The sequence below is a fragment of the Strigops habroptila genome, chromosome 19 (genome assembly GCF_004027225.2).
Source record: "Strigops habroptila isolate Jane chromosome 19, bStrHab1.2.pri, whole genome shotgun sequence".
NCBI classification, from domain to species: Eukaryota; Metazoa; Chordata; class Aves; order Psittaciformes; family Psittacidae; genus Strigops; species Strigops habroptila.
In genome coordinates this window covers 3,127,003-3,154,677 of record NC_044295.2, presented here as the reverse complement: position 1 = coordinate 3,154,677, position 27,675 = coordinate 3,127,003, and the positions used below count along the sequence as shown (strand labels likewise).

The window sequence follows — 27,675 nt, the reverse complement described above, 5'->3', positions numbered from 1 at the left end:
GGGTTGAAGGGACCTTAAAGCTCATCCAGCTCCAACCCCCTGCCACGGGCAGGGACACCTTCCACTAGAGCAGGTTGCTCCAAGCCCCTGTGTCCAACCTGGCCTTGAACACTGCCAGGGATGGGGCAGCCACAGCTTCTCTGGGCACCCTGTGCCAGCGCCTCAGCACCCTCACAGGGAAGAGCTTCTGCCTCAGAGCTCATCTCAATCTCCCCTCTGGCAGGTTAAAGCCATTCCCCTTGTCCTGTCCCTACAGGCCCTTGTCCAAAGCCCCTCTCCAGGTTTCCTGGAGCCCCTTTAGGCACTGGAGCTGCTCTAAGGTCTCCCCTTCAGGAGCCTTCTCTTCTCCAGGCTGCCCCAGCCCAGCTCTCTCAGCCTGGCTCCAGAGCAGAGCTGCTCCAGCCCTCGCAGCAGCTCCGGGGCCTCCTCTGGCCTCGCTCCAGCAGCTCCACGTCCCTCTGCGGCTGTTGCCCCAGAGCTGGATGCAGGACTCCTGTTCTATCTCATTAGATGGCTCAGTTGATCAGCTGGGAAATGAAGGAAATTCTGTAGAGAGTTCTAATGAAGGAGAAATGCAGAGGAATTACTCATGGGAAAATGAGACGATGATTTTTTCTTCCCTCAGTTACCAGAACAATAGGAAACAGGCAGATCTCTCCTCTTTCCCATTATTGTCCAGGCCAGAATCTTACATTTGAACCAGCACCCTCCACCCCTTCGCAAAAAAGGAGAAGAAAAATTAAAGGAGCAAATCAGATAGCAGCAGGAGACTTCCGAAAAGGAACCAGACTGGAAGAGACCAGGCAAGGGGCAGGAAGGATTAAAATAGAGATTCCAGAAGCAGCCAGCCTTTTCTGTCTCATCTGTATTGGCAACAAGGCTTTGTCTGAATTCAGATGTGCCTGTGTGAATGCAGGGAGCAGTCACTGCCTGTTGTTAACGGAGACTGTGCATCAGGGAGGCTCCAGCACAGCATGTGCACAACACCAGCACCTTCTGCACTGGGGTGTATTGCTAAGTCATGGCAGTGGGGATAGGTAAATACACCCATGGACACTGGGACTCCTTGGCAAGGCCCTACAAGAATAAAACCAGCCTGAAAACCATGGTAGAGGCTATTCTAAACTTCCAGCCTTTTGAAATTACTTCTTAACATCCTTTAATCAACAGGATACAGAAAAACATATAGAATTCCAGACTGGTTTGGGCTGGAAGAGACCTTAAAGCTCATCCAGTTCCAACCCCCTTCCACCAGAGCAGGTTGCTCCAAGCCCCTGTGTCCAACCTGGCCTTGAACACTGCCAGGGATGGGGTGAAGCTACAGCTTCTCACCACCTCACAGTAAATCCCTGTTGGAAGTGTGGATAATGAAGAGGTTTATCTGCTGTGAACGCTGCAGCAGCGCAGAGGACAGAGCTGCTGGCCAGGCGCTGGTCACTTCATTACAGGGCACAGCATCCAAACTGGGTCATCTGCATGACATCCACACAGGATCCAGATGACAGCACCTTGGAGCTGAGCGTGCAGTGGGTGACAGCGTGTAATTATGAGTGTCCCTGCACAAGAAACACCTACATATGGACTGTACTCATCATACATGCAAAGAGGGGAGTGAACAACAACTGATGCAAGCTCGGAGAGTGAAGCAACTCCCAGCAGGCATGTGTTGAGTTAAAATATAGAGTATTGTGTCATTATTGCAGCTACTCATTGAGCCTTTGAGCCAGTCCTGCACTGACATGGACCAGGCTTCAAAAGCCATGTGGAATGGAGCCTTGCCTGGCTCTTCCCTCAGGTCTGGTGCTGCGCTCTCCATCCTGCCCTAAGTGAATGCATGAGGTGATATTTAGCATGTAAATGAAGTGTCCCAATGCTGGGCTGATCCAGCTTCTGCCCATTACATGACACAGCCCTGTGTCACTGGCAAATGGGGTACAGCCATCACTGAGACAGCTCCGCTCAGGTACAGCCATCATCGACAGCTTTGATCAGGAAATCCACACGCAAAATGCATTTCTCTGTATCTTAGAAGTCTCCAGAGGAGGCCCCGGAGCTGCTGCGAGGGCTGGAGCAGCTCTGCTCTGGAGCCAGGCTGAGAGAGCTGGGCTGGGGCAGCCTGGAGAAGAGAAGGCTCCTGAAGGGGAGGCCTTAGAGCAGCTCCAGTGCCTAAAGGGGCTCCAGGAAACCTGGAGAGGGGCTTTGGACAAGGGCCTGTAGGGACAGGACAAGGGGAATGGCTTTAACCTGCCAGAGGGGAGACTGAGATGAGCTCTGAGGCAGAAGCTCTTCCCTGTGAGGGTGCTGAGGCGCTGGCACAGGGTGCCCAGAGAAGCTGTGGCTGCCCCATCCCTGGCAGTGTTCAAGGCCAGGTTGGACACAGGGGCTTGGAGCAACCTGCTCTAGTGGAAGGTGTCCCTGCCCGTGGCGGGGGGTTGGAGCTGGATGAGCGTTAAGGTCCCTCCCAACACAATTCACTCTGCGATGATCATGTTGTAACATGGAGGTCTTGCTATCAGTTGATGACTTACTCCACAGCAACAAGCAAAAGCTTTTCCAGCAAGAGGTGGATTTATTCAACAGTTCCTGCAAAATTCAAACCTTTGCTTCCAGAACCGTCACCCTCCTCGTGCCCACATCCCACAGGAAGCCTCCACACACAGAGTTGTCTTTCCCAGCTTACAGAGAGCTGGAAAAGCTCCACATGAGCCGCTCTGGGCCCCGGCTCCGATCAGGCTCCAGGCTGGCAGAGGGAGGGACGAAGCCTTCCTGTAAATGTCACATCTGGCACTGGTTTGAGTGTATTGTTGGGGAAGGGCTGCAGGGGTGTTCCTATGGGGAACAAAAAGGTTCGGTTTTCCCTTTTTTGTCTTTGGAAAAACACACTGGAGAAGTTTCTGAGTTATTCCGACATTTACACTTCACTGGCAGCCATTAGGAACATGAACATCCACAACACACAGCACATTTATTTGACATTACCCTACATGATCACAAGGACCCTTCAAGCAGCTCTGGCTGCATTTTTAAGAGAACAACAGTTTACTCATCTGACCTACCAAGGCAACTTTCCACTAGAAGAGCAGCAGGGACTTGGGTCAATAAAGTGCCATTTGGACATCAGGACATATCCGAGTGCCTCGTCTGTAGGACACAGACACTCAAAACCACCATCAATGCTCCCAACATTCTGTTCCACAGGATCTGGCCTGCTGAAAAGACAAGGAGCAGGAGGAGGACAGAGTCCATGTGCAGGGTAACACGGGTGGTCTACAATGAAGACACATCTCCAAGATGTACAGGCACTCACATACTCCAAGCAGCGCCGATGATGGAGCTTCAGAACCTGAACCAACCAACAGAGTGCTAGGACCCAGCGCCACCAAACCCCTGCTCTGCCAACAAACATGAGGGGATTTACAGGCATAAACTCCAGAGGGGAGACTGAGATGAGCTCTGAGGCAGAAGCTCTTCCCTGTGAGGGTGCTGAGGCGCTGGCACAGGGTGCCCAGAGAAGCTGTGGCTGCCCCATCCCTGGCAGTGTTCAAGGCCAGGTTGGACACAGGGGCTTGGAGCAACCTGCTCTAGTGGAAGGTGTCCCTGCCCGTGGCAGGGGGCTGGAGCTGGAGGAGCTTTAAGGTCCCTTCCAACCCAAACCAGCCTGGGATTCTATGATAAAGTTCAAGGTTGATCACAAGGACTCATTCACTGTCAATCTGACAGTTTGCAGAGCTTGTTTCTGCATGAAAACATATATTGCTACAGGCACAAGGAGGAAAGAAGCATCACTCCTCTCCATGCTCTTTTACCTGCACGCTAACACGGTCACACACAGAGGCAGGAGTATTTAAGACCTGTCTGGTCCTGGAAAGCACTGAAGAACTTTAGTTAATAGCAGAGCTGGCCAAGAAGCTGCCATCAACAGGATATCAAGTCATTGTCCATGGTTGTACTTGATGGAGCTGCACCCCGGCGAGCCGGCAGCGTGATCCAGCCGCTGCTCACATCAGCTGGGGGGGAAGCAGTTACACGCTGCTGACAAACAGCATCTGGCACCAGCACCAGAGGGGGATGGTTGGGCTTAAAAATATATGAAAATCACATGAGGCTTAAGTTTAGCAGCACCAATGCCAAAAGCAACAACCGAGCTCCCGGCGCAGCCCCGATGCGGACTTTGAACTCAAACACTTCTCTTCTAAAGCGGAAAATTCAAAGCTCAGTGGGGGGAAAAAGGGGTGAGGAGTATTTGGAGCTTTATGGAATTAGTGGCTGCGAGGCTGGGAAAGGCACTTTGACCAGTTGTGACACTGAGACTCACAGGTATCCACCTTAACGTTCCCTTCACCACCAAGGAGAACACAGGCTGAGGGGCTGAAGCTGCCCAAGAAGCACCAACACCATGAAGACACAATCAGGTTGATGCAGAAAGGGGAAGAAAGAAGATGATGGACTTCCCTTTGCAGCACAAAACCCAAGGAAGCAAACAATGGAGACATCCATGCAGGTGGGCAGCAGGAAAGGAAACCTAAAAACAATTCTGAAAGGACAAACAGCACCCATGGAGCGTTTCATGTGTCTCTGTATTAAGCAAATCCATGCAAAATAAATACAGTTTTTTAAAGCACAGCCCCTTGAAAAGCTATCAACTATTATCATTGTAAAACACTGCTGCTTGTTTACTGGTGTAACAGGAATGGCATAAGACAAACTTCTTACAGCAGCCTCACAAACACAAAAGGAAGAGGAAGCCCCGTGCTGAGGATGACGTGCTGGAGGTTGTTTAAACCTAGAGCTCACTGTTCCTGGTCCATGAGCAAACGCTGAGCAGACCCCCCCCAACTGCTTCAACCACAGGAAATGAAGCAATTAAAGCCAGGACAGAAACCAGGCTGCAGCCATTAGAGCCAATAATGCATTCTGGAAACTGCTTTGGAGCCAGGAGAGGTGGGGAAGTGATGGTGGCCATCAGAAATGAAGGATTATCTTTATAGCCAGCATAGCGTGGCAGTTTATATCCCCACCCAACCCATATCATCCAGACACCTTAGACATTCACCTTCAGAGCTATGGAAGAGTTGTTGCTGTTCTGAAGTGAAACCTTTGTGCAAATTCACCCCAAGAGGTTGAATCCTGCTGAGGCAGATGCCCTGTGAGATGTTCTGCAGCTACACAGCTGCTGGCTCCCATCCCAAAATCGAGTGTTTAGATCACTTTTATCTGCTCTGCTCCATATGGAGGAGATCAACAAGCCCAGTCCAGAGTCACTGACACAGGACAAGCCACACAGCAAAGCGAGCTCGCAGCACACAGCTCCAATCTGGAACAAACAGCCGAGCATAAACCACAGCAGGAAAACATGGAATTCATTCTGTATTTCCCCTGGAAGAGCTCAGTGAAGCTCTGAAGCATCTTCTTACAAACGCTGTCAATATATACCAGCACCTCACCTCTAGGTTGGGTCATTTTGGGAAATGAAAACACTCTACCCCTGTTACAGGGCTCAAAGAACTGAAACAAACCCGACACGCATTGAGTGTTGCTTCCCAAGTGCTGCTTCCTGGTACAAGGCTGAAGGGAAGCAGGAGTTCAAGCGGCAGAACTGCCTTCCTGGAGGCAAAGGAAAAGCGATGCTGCAGAGATAAGTCACACAGTGACAGGCAAAGCTCTTTGGAGGACACGATACAAAGCACGAAGCTGTTTACATCCACACGCAGCTCAGACTGAAGGAATTTTCCTTCCGGCTTTCAGTTACACAGGGGATCATTTCTGGTTTAGAAAATCCATCCAGTTTAATCCACGTGGAGTCTCCAAGGAAAATGGCTGGAGTTGAAGCGAGCTGCTGTGACAAGCTCCATCGTGATGCTCAGTGAAGCAGGGAAGGTGCAGCCACCGGCTGCCCTCCTGCCATGCACTGTGGTACCAGCACCCTTGCCCAGCCTGGCTCCACACAAACAAAATCCCATCTTTAGGAATTCACTTGGCATACACCACCATCACTTCCTCATCTGCCTGTGGGTGCTCTGGAAAAGCTTCAAGTCCTGATGGTGATACACAGCTGGGGTCAGGCTGAGCTGCCTCTCCTGCAGCCTGACCCCGCTCTGCATTCACCAACCGATACGCAGCCTGCCTTCATAGAGTCATAGAGCGGTTTGGGTTGAAGGGACCTTAAAGCTCATCCAGTTCCAGCCCCCTGCCACGGGCAGGGACACCTTCCACTAGAGCAGGTTGCTCCAAGCCCCTGTGTCCAACCTGGCCTTGAACACTGCCAGGGATGGGGCAGCCACAGCTTCTCTGGGCACCCTGTGCCAGCGCCTCAGCACCCTCACAGGGAAGAGCTTCTGCCTCAGAGCTCATCTCAATCTCCCCTCTGGCAGGTTAAAGCCATTTCCCTTGCCCTGTCCCTTCAGGCTCTTGTCCAAAGCCCCTCTCCGGGTTTCCTGGAGCCCCTTTAGGCCCTGGAGCTGCTCTAAGGGCTCCCTGGAGCCTTTTTTGATGTTAGTTTTTTGAATCACCAATGCTGAAAGCATGAGGCTGAACAAAGGATTAGTAAAACCCTCCAGAAATCAAGCCCAAGATAAAGAATTGATTCATAAAGCCCTGCAGAAATCAAGAAGAGCTGCCTGCTGCACACACCTCTGATGGAGCAGGAGCTGCCGCAGGGAGGAAAGTCATCGGGGATTTATGTGCGAACACGCGGGGTTGTGGTGTTGCATTGAGAAAGTAAAGCTTCCAAGCCAGATGTGCAGGTGAGATATGAGAGGGCTGCTTGTGATTTAAGAAATACCATTTCAACCTGTGCTACATCCTATGTTTTAAACCCCTAGAAACTGTTCTCACATCCCAAAGGCTTTTGGTTCATCTGGTTTGTTCTCCTCCCCTGGTCTTGGCTGCGAGACAGTCTTCTGCAGACAAAGCATCCCACGACGACACCTGATAGCTCACTCTGTTCACATTGAAAGTGCAGTTTAAAAGACACCCCCAGCATCCTCATCCTCAGGAGATACACCTCGGAGTAGCTGCACCGGGTGGCCAGAACCTGAAGCAGGCTGGTGACAAACTGGGGAGGCAGCAGCTTGTGGTTCATCAGCTTTGGCTTTACCAGAAGTTGTATCTGATGCTGAATGAAACCCCCCCTCAGAAAACAGCACATCCAGGAGCTGCAGAGGTCCAAGCGAGCTGGTGTTAGCATTAAATAGGATTAAATAAAGGCAGGGTGAGAAGTGAGGAGCAAAGGCACCACAGATGCTTCATCAAAGATGATTTTGGGCACCTACTGCATGAAAACCTCAGCATCCCACGAGCAGTCAGCTGGTGCTCTGTGACCTATTGCAGGTATTGGATTTAAAACGCTGCTACTTCCTCACACACACCCTGCAAAGGGTTAAATATGCACCGTTGCCCACAAAAGCATCACCTAAACCCAGCAAAGGAGGAGATATAAATAAGACCAAAGCTTCCTGACTTCACAGGGCCAAAGTCTATGGCCATGTGTCCATATGACTATTTCTTTTTTGCTTTAAGCTCATTTGAGCAGGGTAGTGGTTTACTGCAAATACCCTCTGACTGGATTAAACAACAAAAAACCCCAAAACAGAGACATGTTTCAGTATTTTCAGGCCAAACCCAAGCCTCCTCCAGCTCTCCAAGTATGTACCAAGGCTCATCACAAGTCAAATAAGCTTCTTGGATAAATGAATTTCTTCTAGTTCTGCCCCTCTCCAAAGCCTGCAGCTCTCCACTATTGGTAGTAAGGGGGTTTTCTCTACTGGGTTTGTATTCAGAGATGATCTAGACCTGCTCTAGTGGAAGGTGTCCCTGTCCATGGCAGGGGTTGGAACTGGATGAGCTTTAAGGTCCCTTCCAACCCAAACCATCCTGTGATTCTGATGATGGTACTATTGGCATCATACTTAGAAACAAAACTCAAACGATGGCATCTCAAAAACCCTACCTGGGACGAGGTGTGAAGGCACGGGGTGAGTTCACCACACACAGAAGGACGGTGGATCTGAAAGCAAACCTGATGGATCAGGCAGGCACACAGAGCCACCGGCACACACAGACTGTGCTTCACACCGTGTCAATCGGGCCACAACGCTCACAGGGTTGACTTTCATAATGGTATGAGTCAACTGAGATGCACAGCAGGGTAATCCCTCAGTGACAACACTAATTACCTGCTCTCCCCAGGCCCCGGTTAATAATGGTACCTGAGCGGAGGCATCGCCGTGCGGGCCGGCGCCAGCTCCCCTTCCTGTTTCACAAGCTGCAGGATGGACACAGCCCAAGGAGCCCAGCGCCTCTCCCCAGAGCACACGTGCTCCCTGAGCTGTCATCTGCAATGGAAACCACCCTGGGGAGCCCCTGCTTGGGCACCTCAGTGCTCACCTCACTAACGGGCAAGTGGCACCTTCCCCAGTGCCATACGCAGCCAACACAGAGAGCTGAGGGCAAAGCAGGGAGCAGGCTTCACCTCTTCACTGCATGGAATGGGGAGGAAATCCAGGTTTTCTGGCATTTGTGCTTCTATTTCCTGCCGAAATGACTGTTTGCCATAGACTACACGTATTGCTCACAGTCTGGGTAAGAAAAGCAACTATAATTATTAGAGTGGCTCAATGGAACATGCTGCAGAGGAAGAGATCCCTGCACAGGGAAAGCTCAAAACCCAGGAGCGTGGTCGTGCTGGAGATGCAACTTGCCCGATGGTTGGTGTGGTACCAGAGAAGCTCCTGTTTCCCATTAAACCCTGCTCCTGACCACAGGCAGGGAGTTTAGTGCCAGATCATCCCCTTTCAGTGCTCACCAGCTCGGAGCCATGCTACCCAACATCATCCACCTCAACTGGAAATCCAGAAAGCTCAGAGGAGGGCTCTGTCCCAGAAGGCTCCATTTACTCTTTGATGAGGAGATGCCGAGAGCAGCGAGTTAGTGGGAGCGAGCTGAAGACACTTGGTCTCCAGATGACATCCCAGCCAGAAGAACACGGATGAACCAGGTTATAGAAGCAACGAGACCTTTGGAAGGCAACCAAGCCCCCCGAAAGCAGAGCCCCACTCACTCAAAAGCATCAGGAGGTGATGAGATCCCCTCCTGTTTGCTATTATTTAGTTGTAGCTCATCAGGCATCGGGTATTAGGTACCACAGGAAGCAGAGAAACCCCAAATATAAGCCAGGACTGCTCTGTCAGGGCACGTTCCACATTAAACCAACACCACAGAGAATTAGGAGTCAATCTGGGTAATGTTTTCCCTTTTCGTTTGCTTTGCTGCAGTCAGTGATTATTTTCTCTGTGGTGGCCACACCTCCTGTAAAGGGACTTATTTAGAACATGCTCCTTGGGCAAGCTTTCATTTAGGAGAGCTCCATCCCGCCCGGAATGGCGCTGCCTGCGCATCCACAACAGAAAGGATGCCCAAGTCAGATTTAAGCAGCTTAGGCCATAGCCCAGCTCCATATTTTTAAGAAACAACAATTATTAAATCCCATCTAGACCGGATTTGGGAATTACCCAACAGCAGCTCAGGAATCTGTTTATGTGGCTTAACGAAAGACAATAAATTAACTCGGGGAACCTGAAGCAAACTCCCCCTCAACCATTCACTTGTCAAAGCCTGAAACAGACACAATACATGTTCCTCACAACTCCAACTCAAGCTGGTTTTACCCCAAGATAAGACTCCAAGGCCCTTCTTACCACCCCTCAGACAGGGAACTCACCATGAAGGGAAGCAGAGGGCTCTGCAGGAGGAGAACTCATCACCCACACTCCACCCCGGGCTGTCCCCATGGACCTTACAACACTCACCCACCTTTGAGCAGCGGCTTCCTTCCACTCTTACCACAGCCCTGCATAATTGTCCTTCTGTCACATTAAACATGAACTATCACACCAAAAAGCACATCCTCAACAGCAAACAGAACTTTTAAGGCAGAGACATTACAAACAGGTTTCTAGAAAGCTGTAAAATTACTCCCCTTGGAAAAACAAAGCTATTTCTAAGCGTGGCTACACTGGCGTTTCAGCAGCTTTCCACACCAAACCAGCCTCACCAGGAAAGCCTGTATTGAAAGCAGAAGAGCTCTAAACTCATCCCTCCTGGGATATATGGGTGAGTGGGTCAGGGATAATCAATGCCAGGGCTAATAAAGCCATGCCCTTGATTTACTAACCAAAACACATCCACGAAACAGGAGGGTTCAAGGCACTTCTTGTAGCTCAGAGTGAGCGTTTCTAGAACACACCACCTCTCCCTGTAGCAATTAGAGTGAAAAAGGATTCATTTAGATCCCAAATACTCTTGGAGCACTTTCAACTTGTCCATTTTTAAGCTATGGGAAGAAAGTAACACACAATTCCAAAGAATACCCCAGCCCAAAAGCAAACCCACCCAAAGGAAACCAAATAAAGCTTTTCCCCCCGACTCTTCTTCCCCAAGGAACTGGGTTAATCTCGTTTTGCTACAGACCCAATACTGGGATGAAGTCTGGTGTTTTCCAAAGAGCCAAGCCCCGAGCACGCTGCCCCCAGGGTGGTTTTATCCTGTCCCTGCCCTGCAACAGCCCCTCTGCAGCAGGAGACGAGGATCTCGGAAGAGAACGGCATAAAACTCCCGTGCAGCCAAGAAAAGACTGGAACAGGAACAACAACAAGCGGGGATGAGATGCAGCCGCCTCTCTGCGAGCACCCGGGTTCAGGTCGGTGCTTTCATCATGTGGATGCTACAGAAACACAGATTTAACAGCGTTTAACCCCAAATCACCCCGAAGCACCACGCTGCTCCTGATGCGCAGCAGCTGCTATAGATTCCATAGAGGAACAGAAGCGCTCCTGTGTGAAATGATAACTGGTATTTCCTGCACCTTTCCCGGCTCCAGGAGCAGCTTCCAGCGCTGAAGCGGGTGGAACTGCCCACTGCAGTTTACCATTAACCCGGGTTTTCCACTCCCGTCCCTAGGACGAGGGGGAACACGGGCACATCGTTACCGTTCCGGGCTCTTTTCCTCCCGTGGTGTGCTCATCCCCAAGCCGGGCGGTGCAGAGAAGGAACGGGCAGGTCTCGCCATCCTCCACAACAGCCTCTTCCAGCGCTGAGGAGTAACCCCGGTGCTGCTCCGCACCCGCGGAGCCAGCGGGGACAACAATGCGGCGCTGGGAGCAGCCCCGGCTCCCACCCGCTTTGTGCCATCGCCTTTCAATAGATCTTATTGTTCCCCCTCCGCTCCTTCCGTCCTCCCCCCTCCCGGCACCAGTGGCTTTTCTCGGCTACTGCCCAAATACCAACGCGCTGCCCCCCCCCATCCCCAATCCCTGTTCCTGACCCCCCCCGCTCCGTTTTCCAGCCGTTTTCCCACATCTCCATCAACTCGCTGCCAGCAACACGTTGCCCCCCCCCCCGGTAGGGTGGGGGGGTACATCAGGCCGGGGGGGGGGCGGCGCGGACACCCCCAAACGTTTGGGGGGGTGTGGATAAAGCAGCTTATACCCCCCCTACACACATATACCCCCCCACCGCGGCTCACAGCCCGACCCTCCCCATAGCCACGCGTGGACGGGGCCTGCGGAAGCCACCCCAGCCCCATTCACACAATGCCCCCCCCCCCGTGTTATAACGACCGGTTGTCCCGCGGTGTGGAGGGAGGGGGGGGAAGCAGTTTATCCCCCCCCCATATACCCATACACCCCCACCGCGGCTCACAGCCCGCCCTACCCCCCCCCCCCCCCATAGCCACGCATGGACGGGCCCTGTTTAAGCCACCCCAGCCCCATTCACAAAACGCCCCTCCCGTGTTACAACGACCGGTTGTCCCGGCTGAGGGGGGGATCACTTTATCCCCCCCCATACACATATACCCCCCCCACCGCGGCTCACAGCCCGCCTTACACCCCCCCCATAGCCACGCATGGACGGGGCCCGTTGAAACCCCCCCCGCCCCGCGTTACAACGACCGGTTGTGCGGGGTTGGGGGGGGTGTCTCATCACGCCGTGCGGGGCCGCACGCTGCGGCCTTGTCCGCTCCCCTCGCACCCCGCCACAGCCCCCGCCGGGCCGCGGGCTCACCTCAAAGCGGCTCTTGGTGACGCCGTTCATGTCCCTCCGCATGGCGGGGGGGGTCCCGGCGGCTCCGCGGCCTCCGCCCGCTCCGGCCCCAACTTCAACCCAAAACAAAAACACTCCGCACCTGCCAGCAACGCGCCCGCTCATTGGCCAGCGCCGGCAACAACGAGCCCCCACCTACCCCATAAGCCACCGCCCCCCCCGGCTCCTATCGCCCCCCCCCAGCCGTGGGGCGCAGCGGGGATGGGGGGGTCCCCGTGTGGGGGGGGGTGGGAATTTGGGGGGGTCACCCCCCCCCGCCTCCCGCCCCATCGCTGCCTTCCGGGAGGCTGCGGAGCTTGGCCAATCGGAGGCCGCGGGTGGTGTGGCGTCACCGTGATGTCATGCCCGCGGGAAAATCAAGCGTGGCGCGGCCGGCACGGCCGGGGACCCAAAAGGTTTATTGGCGCGTAAAGAAGCGCGTTATTGACCCCCCCGAAACGCGCCGTTACAAACCCAGCCGCCTACTTACATCGTCAACGCGTTGCCCTCCAGCCCCCGGGGCCCCCCCAACACCCCGGAGCCATTCGGCTTGTTTCACACCTTTTTTTGGGGGGGGGCGGGGGGCGGGGGTTCTCTTTCCGCCACTGAAAGGTGTAAAATCACCCCCCCAGAAGCCAAGGGATCTATTGAATAAACCGGTTTGTCACAGACCGAGCCCTGAGCCCTGGCACCGCGGAACAGCCGCAGGATCACGGAGCTCGTCCCCCAGCACGGCTCTGCTCTGCCTCTGCCGCAAGGGAAGGGGAGGACGCAGGAAAACAGGGCACCAAAAGGGGGGGGACAGCGTTAAACTGCTGCCATGGGGCTCGCGGAGAGGAGACGTGATTCCCAAGAGGAGAAATCCAGGCTGCGGAGCTTTGGTTGGGTGAGAACGCTCCTTTCCAACCCATCCGTGTGCTTACCCTGACACTGAGCGGTGTTCCCTTGAATTTCCAGCGTGTTTCCAAGCAGGAAAAGCCCAAGTCCACAGAACCCCCCGAAATCCCCCTGAACACTGCTTTTAATACACCCCCCCCCCAAAACCAGCACCCAATGAGGGGGGAGCCAGAGCCCCTTCCCACTGCAGCCACAGGAGCTCCAACCCCGGAGGAGCTTCTTCCTTCCATCCTCTTTGCTGACACGCTGCAATCCCACAGCTCCAACATGTTTACTCCAGGTTTATCCCGATTTCCTTTGATTTACCACATTCCCATCGTCTTGGTGCACGGGAGAAGTGACAGGCTGCAAACCATGAAGAGGAAATGGTGGCAAACACAAGGGAAAGTGATGCAGGGAAATTTGGGCTCCTGAATTCCACTGGAATTCCACTGAAGGCAGGAGGAAAAGGTGGAAAATCCCTACAATTAACTGAAGAGCTTGCATGGCTCTCAATAAGCTTTAAAGCAATGGCTTGTTGGGAGCGGAATGGGAATCTCTGGAATCTCCCCCAAAATATGAAATCTCATCCCATTCCCAGTGGGAAAATCCTGGCTTCTGGGAATCAACAGCAGAATCCCCTGGGAGCAGGTACCTGATTCAGAAGATGCGCTCCCAGAACTCTCACTTCCTGCATTCCTCCTCAGTGAATCCCACTGAACTGCTTGGAAAAATAAAACCCTCTCCCGAGCCTCTTTTCCTTTCAGGGACCACAAGACCATGAAGCTGGAGTCCTGCTCCCAACTCCAGCCAAAAGGGGAAAAATCACCACCTTTGAGGGAAATCCCTGCTCTGCCACAGTTCTATTCCCAGGCGGGGCAGCCAGGGGTGCTTTTCCAGCAGGGATAAGAGGCAACAGCACTTGGGAGTGGCACCAGAACCACAGGGAAAACAAAGCAAACCCTGGAAGGGTTCAGGAGCGGGGACAAGCCCCACGTGTGGCCATGACCATGCACAGGGAATCCTACTGCCATGGCTGGAAGTATCCAGAGTGGAGAAGCAGCACGGGCAGGACTGGGATGCAGCTCCCACCTCCAGGGGTGCAAGCTCCAGGCTGAAGCCAACAGAGCCCCTTTTCCATTTAGATTTGCTCCAACACATTCCATAACTTCACCGGCTTCACCAGCTGCCCAGGGCAGAGCAATTCCCAACTTCCTGAGGCTCTCGGGGCTCTGCATCACACCAGTAGGACTGAGGCATTCCAGCACCTAAATAAATAGCTCAACCAGAAGGGGAATGCCACCACAGGCAGCAATCCTTCAGCACCAGGCTGGGAATTGAATCCTGCCACCCATGGGAGCACAGAGCGGGATTGGGATCAGGGGAAGCTGCTCAGCCCCACACTGGTTTGGGCATTGAATGAAGAAATGCCACATGAATCGTATCAAACCTTTTTGTTTTCTTTTCCTTCCAATCACCCTTTAAAAATCCAAGCCTAAACCCAAACTTCCTCGATACAAAAGCAACTTGATTCCAAGCAGGATGAGGGGAAGAGGGACTCGGACTCTCCTAGAGCAGCCTATGATCCCCCTTGCACCACTCTGGGGTCTGCTCCCACACTTACACACACACACTTTGCTTCACACCCATTAGCTCTAAGGGGGTTATTAATACTTATTAAAACCAAGGGGAAGCGCCAGCAGGGGGAAGGCCACAGCCAGGACCTGGATCCCGATGGAGCTGCTGGCACCGGCGCTTCCCTTTGCCTTTGGAAATCCTTGGAAATACTTTTTGTTCCCCCCTTTTCACACAGAGCGCGGCAGGTTTGCAGGGAGGGGGGGGTCTGGGACCTGCAGGGCCTGCACAAAGCTCCTCTTTTCCAGACGGGAGGAATATTAGTTGCCAATCAGAGCCACATCCATGAGATCATCGTCCTCCTCCCCGATGAGGAACTCGGGGCTGGCACGAGGCGGGCGCTCGGCCGAGAGGATGGAGCTGCTGCCCATGGCCAGAGGCTGCTCGGCCGAGATGGGTGACTTGGACCAGCTCTCCGGCTTCAGGCTGTGCGACTTCTTCTTGTCCCTGTCCTTCTCCCGCTCCCGCTCCCGGTCCCGCTCTTTGTCTTTCACTTTCTTCTTCTCTTTTTTATGTTTCTTGTGTTTCTCGGAGCTGTACTCGGGTAAGGGCCTGATGCCATCGTCGGAGCTGGGGCTGTTCTGGTAGGATTTCTCTGCTATGGAGGAGCCCGACTCGCTCTCGCTGTCTATGTTCTGCGGAGTGTAGGCCGGGGACTTGCTGTGGCTGGGCGAGCAGCGCTCGTGCTTCGGGGTCGAGCCGCTGATGAGAGGGGACCCGTAGCTTTTGGAAGAAGCCATCTGAGGCCGGAGGCTGTCCCCGCCTCCTTCCCCAGGTTTCTGCAAGGTTACTTTGGCTTTGATGCTGGGGGAACCACCATCGTGTTTGCTGATGATGATTTTGGCCACTCCGGTGCTGCCGACGTTTTTGGAATCTGAATTCTTCTTGGAAGAGTCGACAGATCCCCCCGAAACAGAGACTTTGGATTTCTCTTTGTCGCTCTTCTCCCGTTTGCCCTGGAATTCGCCTCCAGACATGTTGTGTTTGGAGGACATGGTATGGCTTGAGGAATTGGAACTTGGCCCCATTTGTCCATCCATTGGGTCATCTCCCCCGGGCCCGCTAGTGACAACCCCGTGTTTGAGCTTGTCTATGACTGCGGTCAGAGAGGGCTTCTTGTTCCTGCTTGGAGACTTGCCTTTGGAGCTTCCATGCTGGTTCTGAGATGAAGACATGGAAGACCCACTGGATGAAAAGGAAGACGAAGACGCCGTCGAGGAATTTGATGAAGGAGGTGGTTTCTGTGACATGGACCCAGAGGATCCCATCCCTGAAGACGACTTCATGCTTGAGCTCGAGCCGGTCCCAGACATGTGGGAGCCTCCAGAACCTGAACTGATAGGTGACTTTGCTTTAGATGATGGGGGGGTACCTGGGACAGGCTTCATGGGAGAAGCGAGCTTCTCAGAACCTCCCGAGGGCCTCGAATGAGATGGGGAGATGTTTGGTTTGCTCATGGACGGGTTCATAAGTGATGATGGCTTCCCTTGAGGTTTCATCTTGGTGCTTCCAGAGCCGCTGCTGAGGCCGTGTTTGGTGATGGGGGAAGATCCAGGTTTTCCCACTGACTGGGCTGAGCTTTTGGACTGGCCTGAACTCGAGCTGCCTTGGCCTGAGTAGAGGCTGCTGCTCATCTTCGAGCTTGAAGACCCTTCTGACTTGCTGCTTTTCATCTTGCCTGAGGTTGAAGAGGAGGAAGAAGAGGAGGAGGATGAAGAATGGCTGTGATGGCTTTTGCTGCTGGAGGAGGTGACGGAGCCACTACTCGTATACTGGCCGTGTGAAGACGGTTTGCCAACAGTCACTGTTCCTTTTGGGATCTGAATGGTGATTTTGGGGATAGGAGGAGTAGCTACACCAGGAGGAGTCTGAGATCTGCCCGAGCTCCCGGGAGACTTGGACCCACCCGTGCTTGCTGGTGGTGTGAAAGGCCTGTTGGATGAACTGTGAGATGGGGATTTCCCATCCGTCTCCTGCTTCTTCCGCTTGGGAAGTTTCTCTTTACTTTTGCCATCACTGGATGGCGTCCGGCTGCGCTTCCCAGGCTTCCCATCTATCCCGGCTCCTGGCATGTTACTGCCAGAGCCATTGCCTTCCTTTACCCGTTTCTGAGACTTCTCTTTCCCTAAATCCCCTGTATTCAGCAGCGGGCTCTGCCCTCCGCTGTGGTGCTCCATGAGGTCAGAGGAGCCCAGTGCTTTGCTTGCAGCTGCAATGATACTAAAATCTACCGTGTCGGACTGAGCGCTCCCCTTGAATTTATTGTCCCCCCCATCACCCCCCAAGACTTGCACCCCCAAAGTAGTAAGAGCCTGGGATGCGTAACCCTTGAAATCATCCGTGTCTCCGCTCTGGCTGCTCTCATCAAAGTATTCCTCCCCAAAACCACTTTGGCTCTGACTGTTCAGCAAGTCAGGGTTGAAATCTACCCCGTCGGGAAAGAACTGGTTGGAGGAATCGCTGTTGGGGCTGACGGCAGCGTCCGCGATCAGGTCCGCAGGGTCCGTGTACGGGTTCTCGCTGGCGTTGCTCTGAAACACGTCTGGGTCAAAGAGGGCACTTTGTGAATGGCCTGAACTAGAAGAGTCCCTCACTGGAGTCCCAATGGGTGGACAGTCCTCATTCGTGCTGGGGAGCTTGGAAGCCTCCTCTGCTATGTCCGAGAGGATGTCGGTGACGTCGGCTCCGATGCTGTCCGAGCTGGAGAGCCGAACCATCCTCTGAATGCTGGGCTGCGGGTGAGGGATGGGCTGGGGGTAGGTAGCAGGAGGAGTGCTGCACTGGCTGGGGGCTGGAGTAATGTGAGGGGTGTCCAGGGTATCTGCAGTCATGTTGACATCAAAAATGGGGTTCTGGGAGTCAACATCCATTGAGAAGAGCTCCCTCTGGAAGTCGTCCTCAGTCTGGTGCTTGGGTTTGTCGGCCGGCGCGCGGGACTTTTTTTTCTTCTGCTTATTCCCCCCAGGAATTTCCATCCGGGGGGAGCCAGAGGAAGAGTTTTGCCTTTCCAAAGGGCTGCTCCCATAGAGGCTGGAGAAATCCTGAGGGGGATTCTCTTTCAGAAGGTTCATGAGCATGGGGTGGTTCTTGGTGTTGCTTGCTGGGGAGGACACTGGTGGTGGGGTGTGGTGGGGAGGGGTTGGGCTCGAGCCAATGGCTGAGCCCACGTTGCCTGTGATCTGCAATAAACTCGTGAGAATTGGGTTCTGAGACACTTTGCTGAAGTCCTCCCCATGGCTCCCCACCGAGTCATGCCTCTCCTTCATGCTTATGCTCATGTTAAACAAAGTGGTGATGGGCCCCCCCGGAAAAGTGTTGGTTGGGGTAGTGGTACCACTCAGCGGGTTGCTGCCTGTGGTCATGCCGTACCCTGGGCTGCTGGCTGGGGGAAGGTTTTTCTTCACCATATCTTCCACGGTCTCTGCAATGAGGGATAAGGCTGGTGTGTCAGCTTGGATCGTTTCTGCTTTCCTACGGATTGCTCTCATGGTGACAGGGATGGACATACACCTGCACGACACAACGCAAAGGGGTTAGTGTGTGTTCTGCTGCTCCACCAAGACCTTGCCACAACTTGATTCTGCCCCTTTGCTCTGGGGAGACCCCCCCTGCACTCCTGTGCCCAGCTCTGGGGCAACAGCACAAGAGGGACGTGGAGCTGTTGGAGTGAGTCCAGAGGAGGCCATGGAGGTGCTGCAAGGGCTGGAGCAGCTGGAGCCAGGCTGACAGCTGAGCCTCTAATGCTGTGCAAGCAGAAGCAGCTATTCTCACTGCAAAGGCCTGTGCTGTGCCCTGAACAGTGGTTCTGAACAGTGCCTGGGGTGGAGGAACCTTGGTCAAAGGTCTGTGTAAAGACAAACTGTTGGGAGCTCTTCCACGTCTTCTAAGGCTCAGAGAGCAGCCAACCCCACAAGAAGGCACCTGGACGTGCACTCAAAAATAAAAAGTTACAATTCAATGCCTGGAATGGGGTTTTCAAGAGGGTTCCAGCTTCCCTCTCTTCCAAACAACCACTCTCAAGAGTCACCCCCCCAGAGGACAGCTCCAAACCCACCAGGGTAAATGTGAGATAGACACAGAGTGCACCTGCATGAGCTGGAGCTCCTGGTGGCACAGAAACCCCTGGCTTACCTTTGCACAACCTTGGCAATGAAATCATCTGTACAGATCAGAGCATCAGACAGCCCCTTGTAGAGCTTACAGTTCACGTGAGTGGAGTCCTGCACATCCATTACCACTGCAAGAGAGGAGGAGGTTGGAAGAGGTCAGAATCCTGGTTGCAATGGAAGGAAACTCTGCCACCCTTCCCATAAACACTCTCCTGCTCTTCCTGATGGCACTTACCACAGACCAGGGAGTCATTCACGGGATGCTGAAAGGAGACACTGAAACAGGAGTCAGAGAGTGGGCAAACCTCAAACTGCAGGATCCCAGGGGAATCTGAAAGACATGGAGACATGGGAGCTGTTCAGTTAGGGAACACAGGGGATGAACCAGAGTCACCAGCTTGATACCCCCATATAGAAGGAGAGGGGGAAAGGAGGGGGGGAAAGGAGGGGGGGAAAGGAGGGGGGGAAAGGAGGGGGGGAAAGGAGGGGGGGAAAGGAGGGGGGGAAAGGAGGGGGGGAAAGGAGGGGGGGAAAGGAGGGGGGGAAAGCAGAGGGGAAAGCAGAGGGGAAAGCAGAGGGGAAAGCAGAGGGGAAAGCAGAGGGGAAAGCAGAGGGGAAAGCAGAGGGGGAAAGCAGAGGGGAAAGGAGGGGGGGAAAGGAGGGGGGAAAGGAGGGGGGAAAGGAGGGGGAAAGGAGGGGGGAAAGCAGGGGGGAAAGCAGGGGGAAAGCAGGGGGAAAGCAGGGGGAAAGCAGGGGGAAAGCAGGGGGGAAAGCAGGGGGGAAAGCGGGGGGGAAGCAGGGGGGGAAGCAGGGGGGGAAGCAGGGGGGAAAGCAGGGGGGAAAGCAGGGGGGGAAGCAGGGGGGGAAGCAGGGGGGGAAGCGGGGGGGGAAGCAGGGGGGAAGCAGGGGGGAAAGCAGGGGGGAAAGCAGGGGGGAAAGCAGGGGGGGAAGCAGGGGGGGAAGCGGGGGGGAAGCAGAGGTTCCTCCTCCCCACGTGCTGCACCCACCTTCCTTCAGCACCGTCCTCTTGACGCAGCTGCCGATGAGGGTGTTATAGGCCACCTGGTGCCGGATGAGGCTGAGGATCAGCGGCACCCGGCCCGGGTGCTGGAAGGCGATTTTACTGATCAGAGTTCCTTGAAGGCTTCTTCCATCTGGGAGAGGAGCATCTTTGTTCAGAAAGTAACAGTGCTGCTGTCCTGGAAGAGCCTGACAAACAATTCCTGCTTTACTCCAGCTCCTGCTGGGTACACGGCAGTAACAGACCTCCAGGAAGCAAAAGGAAGCCCCAGAAGCAAGGGCCACCAAAGCCACCTTTCTGGGTGAAATGACTGACAAGGAAGACACGTTCCTCCCAATCTGACCAAGCAAAACATGATTTTTGGCTCCTCAGAAGTACCACAGCTGAACAGCATTCACTGTCCCCACTAAAGCAGCTCCATACAGTGTGGCATCCCTTCAGAGGTTAACAAGAGATCCATCATCGACTAATTTAAGAACTAGGATTTCTCCTGCTTCAGAGGGGAGATTGAGATGAGCTCTTGGGCAGAAGCTCCTCCCTGTGAGGGTGCTGAGGCGCTGGCACAGGGTGCCCAGAGAAGCTGTGGCTGCCCCATCCCTGGCAGTGTTCAAGGCCAGGTTGGACACAGGGGCTTGGAGCAACCTGCTCTAGTGGAAGGTGTCCCTGCCCGTGGCAGGGGTTGGAGCTGGATGAGCTTTAAGATTCCTTCAACCCAAACCAGGCTGGGATTCTGTGATTCTAATTGCTGTGGTCATGTGTGTACCTGAATTCCAATGCTTGGTGTAACAAGATACTTACTGCATAGAAGTGCATATTGTGGTTTAAAGGTACTGGATCAGCCTCCTTGGATAACTCAAACTGCGTGATCAGCTCATACAGGGGTACAAACGTTGGTGGTGTGTCGAACAAAGGAATACCTGAGGGAACAAGATGGCACAGAATGATAGCACCAGGGAGCCAGAAGGAGAGGGTGGGCCAGAGAAGGTGTTACCACAGAGGAACCCCATCCAGGTTTTCCTGACAACAGCACAAATCCTTGAGCAATTTTTCTGTCACACATTGAAAACGAGCAGCAGTTTCTGAATGAAAAGCTGGGGAGCAGCGATGAGGCAGATGTGCCACCCACCTGTGCAGCCCTGAAGCTTCTGAATGAAAGCTCGAGACACTGGGATGGGACGTGGGAATTTCAGGAAGAAACAAGCTGGTAGATCCACACTGTTGGCACTAGTGATGGAGGAGAACGACGGAGTTCTGAAATAGGGGGGTAACACAGGATCTCATCAGACACAGGGCATGGCTTTGGCTTCTGCTGTCAACAGCAGACACTTTCCTGTCTGCTCCAACCCAAGCAGGCTGTTAAACCTTCTTAAAAATGAAGGTACTCCTCAAAAGCATGTCACATGCCTGAAACAGGGATTTCTTGGCTAAAAACAATACATTTATAATGCCATGATATCACGCAGCCATCTCCTCGCTCTGATTACAACAGAGCGAGTGTTGAACTTGCACCTAAACCAGGGTGCTGAGCAGGACCTGGCGCTGTGTCCTTTGCTTACCCTTTGCTGTCAACTGGATGTGAGCCCATGATGAGCGGGGCGATTGGAAGCTTGTACATAGCCATGGTGCCCTCAACGGTGACCGACACGTTCATCCCCAGCGAGCGAGGGACTGCGGGAGGGAGGGAGCAAGAAACAAACACAACAATGAACCCAGAGCAGCTTCATGAGTGAAACGTCACCGTGTGGAAATCAAGGAGTCACAGATGGGTTTGGGTTGAAGGGAGCTTAAAGCTCCTGCAGTCCCAACCCCCTGCCACAGGCAGGGACACCTTCCACTAGAGCAGGTTGCTCCAAGCCCCTGTGTCCAACCTGGCCTTGAACACTGCCAGGGATGGGGCAGCCACAGCTTCTCTGGGCACCCTGTGCCAGCGCCTCAGCACCCTCACAGGGAAGAGCTTCTGCCTCAGAGCTCATCTCAATCTCCCCTCTGGCAGGTTAAAGCCATTCCCCCCTTGAAATCTCTTACTTCCTCCACAAGGCGGTTTCCAGCGTTCACTTTCTCACTAAACTGCCCTACAGCCAAACTACTTTTACTCCCTAATGTTCTATTTTTCTCTTGCAAGGTGGAGCAATTGCATCATTCTTCAAAGAGACTCCAAATACCTTTGTAAGTTTGTAGTAAGCTCTTTACAAATCACGATTTTGGACACTTTCACCCTCTCCTCTCCCAAGAGCAGCCTCAGCTTGAACAGCTGCTTGGTTTTGTCATTTTAGTGAGACACAGATATCCGTCTACATGCAGAAAAATTCCTCTTCCAGTGAGATGGCAGAGACACACCAAAACAGATCCCATGCTAAGGATGAAGTTCACCCTAAGGAAAAGGCTCTGTGTGCATTCCCCTTGGGAGCAGTCTGCTTTGAACTCCAGAACAGCCACAAGAAGATGGTCACCAGCACTTCCACAGGGGCTTATTGAACCTATGTCCTCTGCAAGTCAACCCATGACTGTCCTGTATAACAGGGTGACCGCAGAGGGGGGTGAGACTGCTACAGAGTTGTCTTCTTCTCTCCTCCAAGCAGCAGCAGCCCACACTGAAGCTCACCTACCGTTGTTCTCATGCAAAATAACAGGGGCTCCAGAGCCATCTTCAAATAAATCATAGGGCGAGACGTAATACTTGAGGTTCATCAGGAGACCTGTGAGAAGGGAGAGAAGGTGCTGAACTGGAGGGTACAGGTGCCCCCGACCACTATGAACCCCCAGAGCCACGCAGCATTCCCACTGTACCACGGTACACATGGAGCAGAGCTGTCAGCTTGGAGAGCTGTGCTCTGCTGTCACACACAGACGTGTCCATCTGTGTGGCTTTGTAAAGCAAAGCTGGATCTCTGCATCACCTCTCAAACACCCAACCTTGTCCCTCCCTGCTTGGCATTTCCCACTAATTTCCAGCAGTTCATGTGAAACCAACGTCCATCAAGGGGACTCTGAGCAAAGTAAGTTTGATTCCTTCCTTTTTTAATCACTAATCAAAGGTACCTCCACTCCTGGGGGTGAGATAGCCAACACTGCCATGGAGGATCTTGTCCAGGGGATTGGCGTTGGTGGCTTGCCTGCAAGAAAGTCAATCACAAGTCTGTAACAAGGCAGAGCCGCACCTGAAGCCAAAATCCACGTGCTGACGGCACAAAGTCTAAGATTTTAGCTCAATCTACCCATTTCTCAGTCCCACTGATCTTCAGCTTCACACTGATCCAGGCAAAACACAAGCTACTTGACTCTCTACAGCACGGCTGGTTCGCCCAGACTCTACAGCAGTGAAAGAGTCAAATGGTTTTCAGTTTCTTACTGTAAACCACGTTATCACTAATCCATCAGTTACAAACTTCATGTTTTGCCTTTTAGACTTCCTTGCAATTGAGGTCTGCCGTTAAAAAGGGATTGCTAGAAAGCTCTGAGCAGTTTCTCTCTCATTGCCCTGCTACCACAGGCCCTCGATAGCCTCAGCATCTTCTCAGCAGCAATGACAGGCACTGCTGGGACCCTTCCCACATAAACAGGATGTGGCACAATCACAATCAGCCAACATGATGCAGTGTTAGTAAGAAAAACCAAACCACCCCCAAACCCTAAACCACGCTGGTGTCCTTACCAGTACATCCCTGCCATTTTTGAGAGATCCAGCTCTAAGGACTGCAGAGCCAAGTACATTTTAGTTTTCAGTTTGCTGGGGAGAAGAAAACCAACAAAATATAAGCACAAAGGAAAGGAACTGTGCAAAGAAGTGCTGAGGAGCTGCAGGCCCTGCCATCAGCCTCAGCCCTTTAGACTTGATAACTGCAGCCCCACCTCACATGAAACCCTCCCTACACGTGCAAGCTGTGGTGAGGAGCTCAGGAGGCTCATCCACAACGAATATTTAAGCACAGAAGTGAAACTTATCCCTTTATTTTACATATGTGGCTGTAAATAAATACATTCCAGACTTACTTGTCCCCTGGCAGCTTGTACAGGTTCACCAGTCCCCTCAGATGCTTAGAAAACTCATCAAAGTTCTTCTCTCTGAAAGGCAAAGTTAAGATGGATTCAAACTCATAATACAAGGGTTTGTTTTCAAAGGTTACATTAATACAGACACTAAATCACTTCAGAAACGACTTTTGCTAAATGGAAGCTACAAAATGTGTTCTCTACATGGTTCAGCTTTAATGATTCTGGGGAATGTTACCCTGTGGCTTTGAAGATAGTGGGCACAGCACTCAGGATCAGAAGGATCTGAACCAAAGCCAGAAAACCCCCTGGAGCCATGGAGAGACTTTGTGGGGCAAGAAGAGCTCTGCAACGTTTTGCACTTCCAGACCTAAACCAGCATGGGATCACTACTGCCAAGAGAAGGTGCCAAAAATGCAACAAACTCTTCATGCTCACCTCAGATGTTGCACCAGTTCTGGACAACTCTGAAAAGGAAAGAACACAGAATGAGATCCGTGCCCGTGCAGTGATTTCAGCCCCTGTGCAGCACAGCAACTGCAAAACAACAGCACCACAGTGCTCACAACTCCACACTGCTCCAGTTCCAGCCCTGTCCCTCAGCAAGCAGCAAGTTCAAACTCTCCTCCATGTACAGGAAGGAAATAATTTGCTTTCAACATTCCAATTTTAGTACTTGCCATTTGCAGATACAACTTTTCTAAGCTTATTTGCCCTATCCTGCCTCCAGAAACCCAGTGAAAACGTCCACAGCCGATTCTGACAGTTGTAAAACCACTCAGAGAGAAAGAGAGACCAGCAGTAAACTGGCCCTGCACACATACATCAGCCAGACTAACCCACAGGAACTACTCCATGGAGGATTCCCCTTTCCACTAGAGCAAGCAGCAAAGGTGTAAGGGGGACATTAAATATCACCCATTTCCTCTGCTCAAAGCAAAGGGAGACAAAATAGCAGTTCAAACACATGCAGACATCACCCCCACCTTGGTCAGTGCTACATACCACAGGGTTTTCTCCATGGTGAGCCACCTTGACATCACACAGCAGCCCTGTAGGATCTAACTGCACTTCCACGTAGAACATGTCTGAAGTGATGTAACACTCAGTGCCATTGGCACTCAGGTGAGATCCCAGGCTTCCATACAAAACAAAACAGGAATTGCCATGAGATGCACACAAAAGCCAACCAAAGCAGCAGTGAGAGTATGATGGGTACAGAGAGGCAGGGAAAGCCTTTGCCATCAGCTAAAGGAGAAGACCTACCCATTTTGTCTAGCTATAGACTCCAGGCGATCTGTCATGGCAGGCAGAGAAGATACTAGAGGGAGAGAGCAGAAAACAAGGTTTAGTGAAATGATTCAACACTTCCCCAGGAATGAAACATCAGCACTAAACCCAACCTCAACCAGCTCCTCCCTCCCATGTCTGCTCACACCTCCACGTGTGCAGCACCAGCTGTACTCAAAACCCAGGCAGAACAACGTGACCAGAGAGAACCAAACGTTCCCAGAACTGCAAGCAGAGAAGGGATTTATTCCCCCAGTGGGATTCAGGAATGTTTTCAGACCCATGTAAAAAGCGAGTTCAAACTCTCCTACAGGTGCCAACCAGGGCAGTAAAGCCATTCCTTTCACCATTCCATGTTTTAGTACTTCCCATTCACAAGTTTTCTCCTTTCACGACAGAAGCACCACAGACAATCTCCACTGGCACTGAGATGAGGTACCCGAACACGAACACACACATGGGAGGAACAGGGTGAGATGTGGCAGCAGCCACCTCGCTGCTCTCCTGGCTTGGAGGCCTCCCCCTGCTGAGCACAGGACGTACCAACCTTTCAAGGCCTTCTGCAGTGTCTCCAAGCAGCTCACCAGGTGCTGGTGCCCCCCCGAGTTCATCACAACGCGCTTTTCCTTAGGCAGAGAGAAGAGAAACAGCTTTTTGTGTCTCACTCGGTAACAGGAGTTACTGCCAAGGGAGGTTTGTTGAGGTAATGAAAAGTGGATTAATTTCTTCCCCAAATTACAGCTGCTTTTTGATTCCTGCAGGAGAACACTATCTGCTTTGGAAGAAGGGCACAAAGGCAGGCCTGGAATTGATGTGTTTGCTTTTAAGCAACTTGCTCATCTGGAAAGAACACACTGGAGCAGCTTTTTAATAGGCATAAGCTAAGTGGTACATGAGAGATGACACAGAAACGAGCCAGGCACACTTCTAACACCTCAGTGCATGCAGGAGCTGTTGCTGTGGCTCTCCCCTGCCTCCTGCTCCTCCTTCCCTCCACTCAGTCACCACCATTTCAAACCCCCACTTGACAAAGCCAACGCTGAGTTTGGAATATCACTGAATGGGAGCAAATTGCTCAAAACCCAACATCCCCACAGAGCAAGGGGCAGCCCTCTGAAGAGATCTAACCAAGCACCACCACCATGACCACTCCAGGAACTCCAGAAGGCTCCTGCTCAGATCCCAACAACTCTCACCATGACTTGACGCACTAACTTCATGGTTTCTGTCCAAGGCCTGTTTTGGTTGTACTTTGCGTGGAGTCTTTCTAAGAGGGTGCTCATCTTGTTCAGCTTCTCCGTCTCTGTAAGACAGGGGAATCTTAAGAACATAGAACAAGACAAAGTTTTGTCTTTGAAGGGGTACAAACAAAACAGTTGGAATTAAAAGACTTTCCACCTTTCAGCCAAGGCTCCTCGGAGCTGCTCTAGAGCCAGGGCACGGCTCTGAAAGCAGCAGGAGGCAACTGGGGGGGTCACAGATCTCCACCAACCTCAAACCAACTCAACCTCACAAAACACCTCTCACATCCCACAGACTCCCATCTACTATCTGTGGGTCTACAAGCTATTAGAGCAAGTTCCACTGTTAGGAATAATATCTTCCTGATCAGAGAAAAGGAGGGATAGAGGGTCAGTGACCACCCAAATACCAAGCGCTGGCCGGTCCAGCTAAAGAAGTTGAGGCCTCCTGTCCACTGACGATAGGTTGCCCAGCCCCATGTCCTGGTGGCTTCAAGGATGGAGCTTCCATCACGGCTCTGGGCACCCTGTGCTGGTGATAAAGTGTTTCCTGGTGCTCAGGTGGAGCCTTTCAGTTTGCACCCATGGCCTACGGTTCCCACCTGAAGGGAGATGGGCTCCCTCTGCTTTAGGCTCTCCTCAAGGTATTTATGTGTTGATAAAAGCCTGTTAAGCCCAGGGACAGGGAGAGTACTGCCTGATCATACAATCCCAGCCTGGTTTGGGTTGAAGGAACCTTAAAGCTCATCCAGTTCCAACCCCCTGCCACGGGCAGGGACATCTTCCACTAGAGCAGGTTGCTCCAAGCCCCTGTGTCCAACCTGGCCTTGAACACCGCCAGGGATGGGGCAGCCACAGCTTCTCCGGTCACCCTGTGCCAGCGCCTCAGCACCCTCACAGGGAAGCTCCCATCAGAGCCGGAGCCTCACGAACCCCGCACGAAGCCGCACAGGCCCGGCGGGGCGCTGGGGGCAGCCGGAACCAGCCCGGTGCGGGACCTCCCCCTCGGCCGCCGCCCGTCACCGGTACCTCAGACGCGACCCCCCCCCCCCCGCCATATCTCCTCACAGGGCCGGCGGCCAGCCCCAGCGCCCGCCGCACTCACCCTCAGCACCACCCGGCGCCGCCTTCATGTCGCGGCCGGGGCTGTGCGGCCGGCAGCGGGGCCGCAGGGAGCGGAGGGGACCGGGAAGGGGGGACGGGACCGGGGCCGGGCCCCTCCGGCCTCACACAGCGGCGGCCGCCATGGCTGAGGGAGCGCGCGCGGCGGCGGGAGGGGCGGGGAAACCTCGCGCCCTCTCGCGAGAGCCGCGTGCGCGCGCGCGGAGGAAGGGCAGCGGCGCGGGTCTCGCGAGAAGACGGGCGCGCGCCTCCCCCCCTCCCCTTATCACCTCCGCGCTCCGGGTTCTCGCGGGATCCGCGCTGAGGCGGGGAG

General features: G+C 53.3%; 2 protein-coding genes and 1 long non-coding RNA gene across 4 annotated transcripts in view; all 3 read right to left on the bottom strand.

The window, feature by feature from the left end:
* The window catches only part of FBXL20 (F-box and leucine rich repeat protein 20), a 37,517-nt gene extending 25,302 nt beyond the window's left edge, over positions 1–12,215 (bottom strand). Inside the window, exon 1 of the mRNA XM_030508461.1 lies at positions 12,061–12,215. Within this exon, the coding sequence (XP_030364321.1) occupies positions 12,061–12,204 (144 nt within the window). The 5' untranslated portion in view covers positions 12,205–12,215. The remainder of the gene's footprint in view (positions 1–12,060) is intronic.
* On the bottom strand, positions 2,568–11,212 carry LOC115617730. Of its 2 annotated transcripts, none has more exons than XR_003994651.1 (3): positions 10,468–11,212; positions 10,172–10,252; positions 2,568–2,829 (listed from the first exon to the last, which is right to left on the bottom strand). It is a non-coding gene; the product is annotated as an uncharacterized LOC115617730 (long non-coding RNA). The 2 variants fall into 2 exon arrangements; XR_003994650.1 differs by lacking the exon at positions 2,568–2,829 and having other exon boundaries at positions 9,767–10,252; positions 10,468–10,630; positions 10,986–11,212.
* Positions 12,216–14,391: 2,176 nt separating the features above from the next.
* MED1 (mediator complex subunit 1) lies at positions 14,392–27,511 on the bottom strand. Its single transcript, XM_030508368.2, has 17 exons — positions 27,346–27,511; positions 26,196–26,302; positions 25,547–25,625; positions 24,976–25,030; positions 24,715–24,847; positions 24,148–24,176; positions 23,710–23,781; positions 23,372–23,446; positions 22,759–22,832; positions 22,326–22,415; positions 21,276–21,387; positions 20,846–20,970; positions 20,518–20,636; positions 19,706–19,907; positions 18,934–19,029; positions 18,721–18,826; positions 14,392–18,099 (listed from the first exon to the last, which is right to left on the bottom strand). Exons 1-17 carry the CDS (start codon positions 27,371–27,373, stop codon positions 14,850–14,852), a joined length of 4,752 nt encoding a protein of 1,583 aa, XP_030364228.1. The 5' UTR covers positions 27,374–27,511; the 3' UTR covers positions 14,392–14,849.
* Between the last annotated feature and the right edge of the window lie 164 nt (positions 27,512–27,675).

Bases quoted from the DNA above. Each gene is read 5' to 3' on its own strand.
- MED1 (XM_030508368.2), bottom strand. From the start codon at position 27,373: ATGAAGGCGGCGCCGGGTGGTGCTGAGG. The intron at 22,833-23,371 runs GTAAGGACACCA...ACTTTCTTGCAG, and splicing joins AAAATGGCAGGGATGTACTG to GCAAGCCACCAACGCCAATC. The intron at 22,416-22,758 runs GTACCTTTGATT...CCCTTCTCACAG, and splicing joins TCTCACCCCCAGGAGTGGAG to GTCTCCTGATGAACCTCAAG.